The following is a 13031-nucleotide window of genomic DNA, read 5'->3' as shown; positions in this document are numbered from 1 at the left end:
CATAAGCTTGGATCTTACTGATCCATTTTTGTTGCCTGTCATTTAAATCTTTTTGTCCCAAGAAATATCTCAAATTGTTATGGTCAGTTTTCACCACAAATCTGCTACCAACCAAATATTGTCTAAATTTTGTCAATGCATGCATGATTGCCAACATTTCTTTATCATAGATAGAATACAATTTCTCAAGCTTATTAAGTTTCCTGCTTTCATAAACTATAGGATGTTTGTTTTGCATTAAAAATGCCCCTATTCCATCACCAGAAGCATCACATTCCAACACAAAAGGCTGATTAAAATCTGAAAGAGCAAGTACTGGGCAAGAGCTCATTACCTCTTTACGTTTCTCAAATACCTGTTGAGCTTCCTCGGTCCATCGGAATGCCCCTTTTTTGGTAAGATCTGTCAAGGGTGCCCGAAGCTGTGAGAAACCTCTGACAAACCTCCTGTAATAACTACATAAACCAAAGAATCCTCTTAACTCTGTAAGATTCTGTGGTGGTGGCTAATCCAAAATAGCCCTTATCTTTTCCTGATGAACCTGTACCCCTGTTGCATTGATCATATGCCCTAAATACAAAATTTCAATCATTCCAAATTCGCATTTAGAAGCCTTTGCATACAGTGATTGAGATTCCATAATACCAAGAACAATATCAATATGTTTCAAATGCTCTTCCCAAGTTTTGCTATAAATCAATATATCATCAAAGAACACTAGCAAAAATTTCCTTAACTGTTTGTTAAAGATATGATTCATACAGGACTGAAATGTTGCCGAAGCATTTGTTAGACCAAACGGCATAACCAAGAATTCATAATGACCATAATGACAGCGAAAAGCAGTTTTATGAATATCTTGTTCTCTTAACTTAATTTGATGATACCCTAATCTCAAATCAATTTTAGAAAAATAAACAACACCATGCAATTCATCTAACAATTCATCAATTCGAGGAATTGGATACCTGTTTTTTATTGTTTTCTTGTTAAGAGCTCTGTAATCAATGCACATACAAAGAGTTTCATCCTTATTTTTTACCAACACTACAGATGATGCAAAAGGACTAGAACTAGGTTCGATATGCCCCATATCCAACAATTCCTTAATTTCTTTTTCTATTTCATCCCTTAATGTTTAAGGGTGTCTATAAGGAGTTGTGATAACTGATTTAGCACCTTCTTCTAATTCAATAGTATGTTCAAACCCTCTATCTGGTGGGACTCCTGGAGGAATATCACTAAAGACCAAATGATGTGAATCTAATACTTTTAACAAATCATCTTGATAAGATTTAGATTCAAAGCCTGATACCTTGTTGGAGATTAAACATTGTGCCGACCATGCCACATCTCCATGTCTGAAAATAGCTTCCATTCTTTTAGCACTAACGATCCTGGGACCACTGTTAGACATACCACGAAGGACTACCTTCTTATCATCAGTTTTAAAAGAAAATTCCATTCTTTTAAAACTCTGTGTATATTCATCTAATGTTTCCATCCACTGTATGCCCAAGACAACATTAGTATCAGCCAAATCAATCACATAAAAATCATCAATAATAGTGTAATTGCCAAGGGTAATATTCAATTTAGGAACTTTATGAGTACTAGATAAATTAGTTCCACCTGCTATCAAATCCCTCATGTTTTTCAGTTTGCAAACCATGTCTTTCCACAAGTGTTGAATCAATAAAATTATGAGTAGAACCACTATCAAGCATAACAGTCACATGCTGTCCATTCAAAACTCCTCTTAACTCTGAAAATATTATAATGTGGAGTTCCTGTCATAGATGCTATAACTCCTTCTCCTTGTTTAGTACTTGTTTCTGCCTCTATGTTCTATGGTGCTCGTTCTATGTTAGGATCAACATTCTCCTCATCCTCACTGTCAGACATAACCTCAATATAATGAATTTTTCCCTTACCTAAATATCTATGTCCAGGCTGCCATGCTTCCCTACAACTGAAACATAGTTTTTTCCTTCTGAGCTCTTCCCTTTCTTCTTATCTAACCTGTTTTTAGGGAAATTATCTTTGTTGAAAGGTTGTTTGTCTTTTTCAGGTTTAGGAGGTGGTCCTTTATTAAAAAAAATTCCTTTTGAAGATGGTTCTAATTCTCTTGCTCTTTTGACAGCTATTTGTAAGGTAAGAGGGTTTAAGGACTTAACCCAACCTTTGAGGGAATTAGACAATCCATCTATAAATATTACAATCTTGTGTCTTTCTGAAATTTCAGTAACTAAAACTGTTAATTTTTCAAATTCAGAAATATATTGCTCAACAGTTTCAGTTTGCTTAAGCTGAGTCAAATCTTTAAGATGTAATTCAGAATCTTTAGAATCAAACCTGTCAATAAGTTTTTCAGTGAACTCAACATAAGTACTTATCAAATTATGACCCAAGGTTACTTGCCCATGATGCCACCATTCATGTCCTATACCATCAAGATGTAATGCCGCATATTTAATTGCTTCATCTTCTAACATAGGATTTAATTGGAAGTATGTGTCTAATTTTTACACCCATGCCCGAGCAATTGTTTTACCTGTTCCATCAAAATAAGGAATGGACATTTTCCCAATTTTCCTTTGCAATTCACTGTTGTTTCCTCTCTGCCCTCTTGGCCTATGTTTTATTCTGACATCTAAATATTCTCTAAATGTCATTGTTGATCTGAATTCTTCTCCAGAGCCTAACCAATCTTGATGTATTTCTTCCTGTATTTCTCTTATTGTAGGTTCATTTTCAGGTGGCTGGTTTCTAGCAGTAAATGTAGGCATAAAAGGTCTAGTTGTTCCTGTTCTTTCTGGCTGATTATTGACAGACTGTTCATCTCTACCCCCATTGTTTCCCCCATTATTTTGATGTTGATTATTCTGTCTTCCATTATTTTGGTGCTGATTTATATTATTAGCCATAAATTGGGTCATCAAGTTGGTCATTTTGTTAACATTATCTTGCATATCTTGCTGGCTTCTAATTAATGCAGCCAATAGGTCCCTATTGTTATCCAGGTCTCCCATGTTGGTTTCAAAAATAAATTCCTCGTTAGTTTCGGTGTGGCTATCCTCAATCTCAAACGGACTAGATGAACTACTCTATGCAAAAGGGGAGTTTTGAAATCTGTTTTGACGGGCCCTAGTACTTCGGAAATTGTAATTTCCCTGGTGTGTACTCAACTACGCATTAAGTTTTCATGAAGTTTCAAACACCCTACAGGCTGGCAGGATTCAAGAGCTCTGATACCACTGCAATGTCCCTGCTAATATTCTGATATAAAATCCTAATATGTTTTACCAAGACATTTCAACAAACACTTGGCTGTCATGGTTTATCATGTTGTTGACACTTTCAGTCAGACTTTAAGGACATTTTGAAGCAATTTTTCATTGAAGGTTGAGCCACAACAATAATAGAATATCATAGGAATGATTTAGAACAACAACCATGAGGTATTAGAGGCAAATAGGACTTATTATCAGTCACATACACTTCTGTCATTTTAACAAATAATTGGCATACAACCTCATGATACTATCCAAATAAGATGCAGTTCCAGCTAATTCAATCCTTTTAAAACCATTACAATATGATGTCAAAAGACCAATGTATGGATTGATTTTACCACGGGCAGGTCTCAGAATTTCTGAAGACTAAGGACTGATATGGACGCACACACTTACAACTGAAACAATAAAAAGAATATATTAAAGAACCTGATTTGATGTTCTCAGGTGCAAGCGATGATGTAGCTGATACAAATATTCAATCATGATGATTCCCGTTTGCAAGATCCAAGCTCTCTATATGTCGACCCTACTGCTGTCAAATATGGTCAATGCATATAATGTATTGCATTTTCGTCAGGTCTGGAGATGATGCGCAGTTACTCCGAAGTTCCCCGCGTGTTTTCCCACTTCCTCACACTGCAAAGACCGCAATCTCCTTCCTTTGCTTTTACTAACGTCACACTTTTCGTATGCCGTTTGACAAATTCCCGCATTATCACCCAATATCGGGCTACCAGGGCTCACTTAGTCATTGCATTATTTCCGGTTTGCGGTGGGACTGGCGATGCGTATATTTCCCATGGTTCCGCTATTGAGTACAGGGGTCGCTGTGTATACTCTCGTGATTCAATCGTGTATGCAACCCATGATTCCACAGTTTTGTGTTTGCATTGATATACTCCGAATACAACCCAGGCTCACCGTGACCTCATTCTGAAATAAACACGGTTGATTCTTCTTCCGATTCGTACAACCAATAGGTCAGTCCAAAAACTGACAAAAGGCTTATTAATCTCTGGATGTGTGTTAACACATGCAGGCTTCAAGTTTGTTCTTCCACAAATTGTTTTTGTAAACTCCGATATCCTTCCTTCCTTGCCAAATCCTTATTTGAAGACAAATAGCAGGTAAAATTCTTGTAGGAAAACCAACTCCTGCAAAGATTAAAGATCAAATAATAGTTTAGGCAAAATAATTAAGCAACTAATATTTAATTTTTAATCTTTATTGAAAAATCAAATATTGAACTCTTATTATAATATATTAGTCATCATTTGAACTAATATAAAATAAGGAAAGTTCATTAATACCATCAAATGGTATTAATTTGATGGGGACATCACACGCAGTGGTAGAACGGATGGAAAGATTGTTGACTTTTGTCAGCACTGGATGCAGAGAAGAGTTTGTGAGGTGTTTTGAGCCCGACGGGTGGCCTGAGACGGAGAACCTAGGGATGCTGGAGGCTTGGCACCTCATTGAGGGAGTTGGAGAGACCCGGATGCAGTCCTTATTGAGATAGGTGGAGCAGGCCTTCCAAGAAGGCTACTATGAGCTCAGAAGGACACAGCATATGGCATCCACTGCTAAGGCCTTGCACGTAGCAGCAATGACTACTCAGGAGGAGATGGCTGCTAGGTTTCAGGAGGTTGAGGCTGCATTGGCATAGGCTCAGGCAGCAACGGACGTTTTGGTAGCAGATAAGTCTGCCTTGGTTACGCAGTTGGAGGAGGAAAGGGCAACCAGGGCGAGGATGGAGATGCAGTTGGAGAAGGAGAGAGCATCCAGAGCTCTGTTAGAGACTCGATTGTCTAGTGCATTGGAGAGCATCGACACGAAGGAGGAGGAGGTGTTGGAGGCAGCCTATATGGTTAAGATTGCAATGGAGAGGTAAATGGTGGCAGAACGAGATCTGAAGAGGAGGACTGAGCAGGTGTATGAGCTGAGTGGGCGATTGGCTTCCACCACTACACCACCACCCGCGCCTTATTTGTATATGTGTCCTCTATGTTAGTTAAATAGCATGTTCGCTAAACATCATGTGTCAGTTAAATGACATGATTCTAAAAAAGAAATGACTATAGAGAAGGTGCATCAGAAACTGTTGCCCAAAGTTAAAGAGACCGTAGACAATATATGTGAGTCTTCCAAGCCAAGCCTCATTGTGTCATGCTTAGTTTGTTCTCTACTTCGGTATTTCAAGGGATGGAAAGCAGTGTTGGCCCATGCCCAAAGTTTTAGGAAAAAAAGGGTGATTCAAGGTCGTGGCTACCATCTGGCACTTGTAAATGTTATTCAATTCTCAATTCAACATATAAGTTATATTCTAGTTTATCATTACTTGATCGCACCCTTTGACTCATCGTTACAATTACCAATCGGTGTATACTTTAATTAACAGCCCGATACCAATCGGTGTACACTTAACTAATCATCCGATACCAATCGGTGTACACTTAACTAATCATCCGATACCAATCGGTGTTTGCTTAATTAATCATTCGATACCAATCGGTGTATGCTTATTTTGCCACCCGATAACAATCGGTTAATTCCGATAACCATTATTGTTCACTGTTTAATATATCAACCAATATAAATCGGAATACATTGGTTAGCCCGATAATAATTGGTGATCACAGTTATAATGTAAACCGATATTAATCGGTATTCTATGCTATGATATGATTATCGATAGTTTAAGCATTGATTGAACTAAGTAGATTGAACATATACAAATGAAGAATGATCATCAAATGAAGGAACAATAGCTTGAAGTTTTTCCTCATAGTTTATTGATAGGATAAATGATTGAATGAGAGACTTCATTTATCTCTCATTCAATCATTTATCTTACCGAAGCTATAGTGCATTAACAGCACTTGATAGTGTCCTTAAGGACAAGGAGGGGCATGGAGAAGGATAAGACCAGAAAATGCCATCTACCACTCGTTCTATCCTCATTGATCTAAATCTCTTAGAAAGCAATCTCATAGTGTGGCCACCTGCTGTAGTTATAGAAACCAGTGGCTCAAAATCATTATAATCCCAGGAAAAGCTGACAAATGAATTTTCATGCTCAGCTCAATCCTGTTTAAAAAACTACTCTAAATACAAACCACTCTAAATTCCAGCCAGTATTCTGCAGTTGGAGGCCCTGGGATTGGAAGGCTTGGTTTTCTTGTGATGGGAAATAATGGAGAAGGGGAGAATGATCTGCAAAATGTGAAGGTTCAAGGTGAAGTTACGAAAGAGCTTGGACAAAAGGGTACTTTTGTATCACAATTTGTGTAGAAAAGATTCAGAGGTGGGATCGAAGCAAGGGTCAGAATTGTGTTGAAAGTTCTGAAAAACAAGAGATTGTTGGTAATGAAATATCTTTCTAGAAGATACATGCTTACAGGTTACAAATTTGTATATGTTTTGAAGGAGTGGAGAGGTTCTCAAAATATCAGAAGATTTCATAAAATAATCGTACTTCAGAGTTTTCAAGAAATATTTATCTATTATAGTGGATATGAAATGATTATGAAGTTATCAGTAAATAATTATAAAAGTAAGTGTGAATCTCATTTTTTTAAAGCGCTATAGCAAAACCCAAAGAAGAAAGGCAGCTATTGTATTTTGAAGCCTTCGGAAGGCTTTATAAGTTGCTACGCGGGAAAACTTAGGAAGGTACTGATTCCCTTTGGGAATCTTTTCTTAATTCAAAACTGCAGATTTATATTTTGGGGGAATTGCAGGGAATAAGAGAAGCGTTATTGCATTGTTTGGGAATTAAATTCCACTCCCTTTTGCTGGTCGCAGCCCTTGGGAAGGTTTTATGAGGTGTCATACAGATTATAGCAGTAGCAATTATCATCGGAGCTGTCATAAAATAATAATCTTATATATGTATAACGTAAATGATGTAACTCCTATGCCACATAACGGATGTAGACGTCCCAAAAGGAGACATGTAAGAATTGAATAAATTTAAAGAGAAAGAAATGATTAATTTATTTAAATAATATTATGAATCGGAATGAAATATCAGCCTCAATTAATATACCAGAATTGAAGTGCGTCAAATCCAGAACAGAGAGTTGGTGTTTTAATTATGGTCATTATATATAGATATAGACATATTGTTATAGAGTTTCAATAAGCCAAATAAAGTAAAAAATTAAGGATTACTAAATATGAAACTTAACTTTGATTTCTGGATGGTTCCCAGCTGTTCATTTTGAGGTCAGCATTAATGTTATAAATATATATTCTGATTTGTATTATTATTGTTATATGATGTTCGTGAAATTTTCAGTTTACATCAGCATTTGCACATTTATCATATGTAAGTATGGTGCATAAGATTATGCACAAATTTTAGTGAAAAAAATTGAGATTGGAATAAAAATCATTTTTTTGGTAACTAGTTAATTATTTATAACCTTCTACCAGAGCAATATTGAAATATCTTCTCATAACTGGCTCAATGTAAACTGTTTGACGAAATGCCTATATGTTAAAAATAAAAAAAATTCTTGGAACAATATTTCCCAGTAGGGTTGTTACACTTTGAATGGAGATTTTATTTAGAACTCTGCTAAATTAATTTGAAAAGTGATATATTTCTTTTTCCTATGCGAATCTTCCCCTCCATACTGGTATTTGATACTTCATTTGTTTAATATTCACTGATATATGGTTAATCATTTTGTTGATTTTTGCAGCTGTTGAATGTTTACTCGCCTAAATTTGAAACTGCTGGCCAATTTTGGCCTATTGTGCATTACTGTACAATATTTTCATTGATTTTCATGCAAATAATTGCAATAGGCATATTTGGAGTCAAGAAACTTCCTTTCGCTTCTGGCTGGGTAATACCAATGTGTATAATTACTCTCCTATTCAACAACTATTGTGGGAAACGATTTCTGCCTATGTTCAACAACTATCCTGCAGAGGTACCTGTTGCTTATAAGTTATAACACATCTCTGATAAGCTTGTTTATGTTACCAGATATAGAAATAAGCATAAATGTCTATGAATATTTAATTTTAAGCCATTGATTTTCTGAATGTTAATACCAAAAATGTGCACCCTTGAAGGTTTTGATAAAAAGGGACAGGGAAGATGAAAAAAATCCGCAGATGGATAGCTTTCTTGAAAGTCTGTCTAACGCATATCGTGACCCAGCTTTGCAACCAGTTCAATTTTCAACTGATGAGAATGACAACAAAACTTATCTCATAGTCCCAGATGCTTGAGTTGCAGTTCGGAAGTGCTGCATTGTATGTTTCCTCAGCATTAGTTTTATATGTTCTGGTTTGAAACTTTACTGCACTCTTGAAGTTTATAAATGTTCTTTAGTGCTGGATCATTATGATTTTCTATAAGAGAACTATCTGAAGGTTGACATTGAACCATTGAATCCTCATTGTTTATTTTTTCCACCTAATTGTTTATATGGTGGTATGTCTTCCATTGGCTTGGGAGTTGTGTCGCGAATGAGCATCATTGTAAAATCTCCTGTGGTCAGAATCGATGGTGCTTAATAGTTGCACATAGCACCAAATTCATTGTTTGTATTGGATTTACATTGCTTACCAGGTCCTAAGAACTTGATTTTTTGAAGGCATTATATTGAAGAATTCTCAAATGTATTCTATCTTGTACAAAATGGATTGCTTGTTGCCACATTAATTTGTTGTATCTTTATGATAAATGAGACAGCAGGCTCATTGTTATTCGTTGAGACTTGAATAATTTGTTATTTGTTGAGTTAAAATTTGATGCTTCAACCATTCATTGGCAAGTTCAATAATTTCAGAAGCAACAAAATAAAACAAATTAACTCCATTGGGCTTCCTCCATACCCAAACCTCAAAGCTGAATATTTTTTAATGCACATCTAATGAAGCATAACGACTTTGCCAAGGAAGTCAGGACTTGAGGCGTACCCCCAATTCTCAGTTAGTAAGTAGAATTCTCTGTTATCCCTTTTTTCTATCTACACAAAGCTGCACACAAATAAGCAACCCTTGAGATAGAGCAAGATGGAGCAAAACACAAAGAAATATATTATATTAGATTTTTAGTCTAAATTTCAAATATGGTAACAGTAACATGAACTTGAAAAGCTCATTTTCCGTAATTGGAACCTTGATTTTTTCAGTTAAAGACTGCGATTATGGTCTGTAAAGTAAACTGAATCATGAAAAGTAGAATTGAAGCCTAGTATAAAACTATTTGGAAGTATCATTAATTTTCATGATGCAATGATTCAGACATTTTTTTTCAAACTTTGATAACATATGAGAACCTCTTCCACTAATGTTTTTGATATATCACAAAATGTTCTCTACTGCAACAATACGTGTTGACTACGTTTCATTGAATTTACATTCTTACCATGGCAACTTTATGACTTGTACTGCTAAGAACAAATCCATAGTTTAAACAAATTGATTCAAAATATACTTTGTATGTCGTACAAAACAAACAAACAGTAAAGAACAGATAACTATTTTGTATTAAAAAACTTATATTGTTAGGTACAAAGTAGTTTACAAATTATGTAAAATAATAAATATTTATTTGTGGTTTATCTTTATAAATGTGTTCAGTCACATTAAATATTTATTTGGGCTCACTGGAAATGTTGTTACTATAACATTGGTTAGATATTTTGTGTGGATTGAATATTGGATAAATATTTGATATTGAAAAAATTACATTTAAAAAATAAATGGGGTTAATGGTTTTTGTCAATACCATAGTTGTGAGCTTGGTTCTATAAAAACAATCACATGTTTAGTGGTTGGGGTTGACTATCATAATCTTTGAGGTATGTTGTCATTTGTATTGAGCTTTCTTGTAAAGTACATTTATGAAGCATGACGTGGGATGTGTGGGTGTACGATTATCTATTGTGCGAGATTGAGTTTTCCCTTTGTTAGGATTTTCTTAGAGTATACCTGGTGTAATCTTGTAATATGTCTTTGATCTTTGCATTATGGTCATCATATAAGTTTGTATGCATTTTTTTTCATAGGGTTATATTGGAAATGGTTTGATCAATTTGGTAATTTTCTAATAAGTGTTATCAAAGTCATAGTTGTGGTTGAGGGGGGTGAGAGCTCCTTGCTTTTGTTTAATTCTTGTTCGAGCAAATCTGACACAAAGTTGAAGTCATGGCAATGCTAAAAATATTTCACTCATTTCAAAGGTTAAGGTGTGGTGCAAATTGTGAGAGTTGTAGATTTGTGGTTTGGGTTTATAGATTTGTGATTTGGAGTTTGCAGATTTGTGGTTATTATTGTAGAATTGAGGTTTGGAAAAAAAATTGGTAAAGAATTTTTTTTAGGTGTTCACCATGAGGGTTTTGTGAAAGAAGTTATAAAAATATTTTTTTTTATGTGTAAGCTTTAAAATTGCATTAATGTTATCAAAATGATTTCTTAGAATAAAACATACCTCATCAATAGGTGGAGGAGCAATGAAACTAACATAAAATTTGATATATTTTGGCCATAGCGGTCTAAGAAAGAAAAATTACCCTCTCTTAGGCCATTGTATGTTTGTACTATGCATTGCAAAAATTAAAAAATTCTTGTGCAATAAAAATTTTTAAAATTTCAAAAATTTATAAGTGATGGCAAAGGGTGGTTGCAAAGAGGGTGCAAGGTCCACAAACCCATGTTCCCCTAATCATGGACAATTGACAAGTGGTAGAGTACTAGCTTGTTAGACACAATGCACCACTGAGAGGGGGGTGAATCAGTGGTTCTCAAACTTTTCCCTTTACCTATCCTATGTGAGCATACCGGTTAATGGATCTAACTCAATGCAGACTTACTGGTTAGAGGGGAGACCAAAACAAATGCAATCATACAAGGGATATCACATAACTCCAATATATACAAGGAAAACCCAATATGGGAAAAACCTCAGTGAGCAATGTTGTTGGAGTCTGCTGCTCCAATCCAGCCTCACAATGAAAACTCTTTTACAATGTTTAGGGAACCAACCCAAGGAGCACCAACCCCTAACTTGTTTATGGGCTACAACCTAAAGGAGTTGCAACCCCTCCACCGAGCTACAACTTAGTGATCACAATGAAATCATCAAATACAAAAGTAGTTATCTTGTTACAAGTGAATCTTGTAACCATTTCATATACCTTACTCTGTCGGTGAGATACCTTCTCTGCAACACCGACTCACTCTTCTGCTGCTTAACTACCGGTACACCTCTCCTCTTCTTTTGTTTTGTTGGATCTCCACCTTACTCTCTGCTCTTCACCAGTAAACACTTTGCCAGTTTTTTGTTTGCCTTCTCTACAGCTTCCTTCACTTCTACGCTGCCGGTATGGACACTACCGGTTGAACACTTCAACCTGATTCTTCCTCACTCTCACTCTCTTCTTGGATACTCATTGAGCACTTGGTTGATTTGCTCTTACATGCAAAAGTAACACTTAATCACTTCGCAGAAGCACACTCTTCTTCTATTCAGCAACAGCCTTCAATGAATTTGGCTTCACTATTTATAACCTGGTTTTCCCGCCAAAAACCAATTCAAAAAACATGGGCGGTTAGGGTTTCCTCATCAACCTCAAGGCAAACCAAATCCAATCAGATCCTATCCGATCCGATCGCCCAGACAATTGTTTCCTCATCACCCCCATTGTCTTGCCTTCTTGATCACGTCTTCTATCTTTGGCAATCTGCTTTTTAGCTTGTCAGCTGATTTCTTGGTCAAACACCAAGATTGGTCTTGCGGTTTCTTTCATTTGTCTCGATCTCCTCAATCACTCTTAGTTGTCTCTCAGTTGTCCTCCAGACCTCGAGCCGCAAACCTCTGCAACAGCTCTACAACACGTCCCGTGATTTGTGGGATCTACCATTAATGTCGACCAACTTTGCAACTACCTCGTCGGTGTACATTCCTTCTTTACCCGAGTGCAAGTTTGCCACCTTGACTCCATGTGGTATCCATGTTGACCAGCTGCCAGCTTGACTCTTCATGTTGGTCCAGATAGGATCACCGACCAAACTCTCTACCGGTTCCTCTTTTCTGTCGATTTGCTAACTCTATCGGTATCTCACATTCTACCAGTTAACTCATCATGTCTGCACTTTGTTGAACTGTCAATGGGACACCTAAACTGGTCTTCAGACATGTCTATCCAAAGCATGCTTATTCCCACAAGGTGGGAAGACATCTGCATCTGCACCTTGTCCATATTACCGATGGACTTACATACCAGTAAGCACTCTTGATGACACACTGTCATCAACCTTCACCAGACTCCATCTTCAGTCAGGCCACATTCCTCTGTTTGCATCTGCTCAACCTTGTCTTCTCCTTGATCGGCTCGAACCATATCACAACCGGTTTGTCAATATGACAAACACATCACACTCCATCTGTTCCGGCAACTCAACTTGCCTTCTCTGTCGATCTGGTGCATATTCTTGATCTCAGGCACTTAATGCATTCCCTCAATTCAGCGGTAGATCCAGTGTGAACCTTCAAACACCTACCTTTACATCTTCTCCCTTATCTCATAGAGCTATGATGCATAATAGGAGATAAGCTCCCCTTACCGGTGGAGTGACACCATCTGCTTTCTGCAATGTACTCATGTGACTTCCCTATTTGTGCAACATCTCTTCAAACAGGCACATGTGAACCGGTGTTGGCACTTTCACTGTCAGTCATCTCTTCCCATAGTGACTGCATCT

The 13031-nt window shown here is 36.6% G+C and overlaps 1 protein-coding gene across 1 annotated transcript in view; it reads left to right on the top strand.

The window, feature by feature from the left end:
• LOC131032552 (CSC1-like protein HYP1) overlaps window positions 1-9031 on the top strand; it is a 326093-nt gene extending 317062 nt beyond the window's left edge. Inside the window, exons 9-10 of the mRNA XM_057963567.2 lie at window positions 8012-8245; window positions 8391-9031. Of these exons, the coding sequence (XP_057819550.2) occupies window positions 8012-8245; window positions 8391-8549 (393 nt within the window). The 3' untranslated portion in view covers window positions 8550-9031. The remainder of the gene's footprint in view (window positions 1-8011; window positions 8246-8390) is intronic.
• The last annotated feature ends 4000 nt before the right edge of the window (window positions 9032-13031 follow it).

Source organism: Cryptomeria japonica, chromosome 3 (genome assembly GCF_030272615.1).
Source record: "Cryptomeria japonica chromosome 3, Sugi_1.0, whole genome shotgun sequence".
Lineage (NCBI taxonomy): Eukaryota > Viridiplantae > Streptophyta > Pinopsida > Cupressales > Cupressaceae > Cryptomeria > Cryptomeria japonica.
Note: the sequence above shows the minus strand (reverse complement) of the source record. Positions and strands in the feature narration are given on the sequence as shown.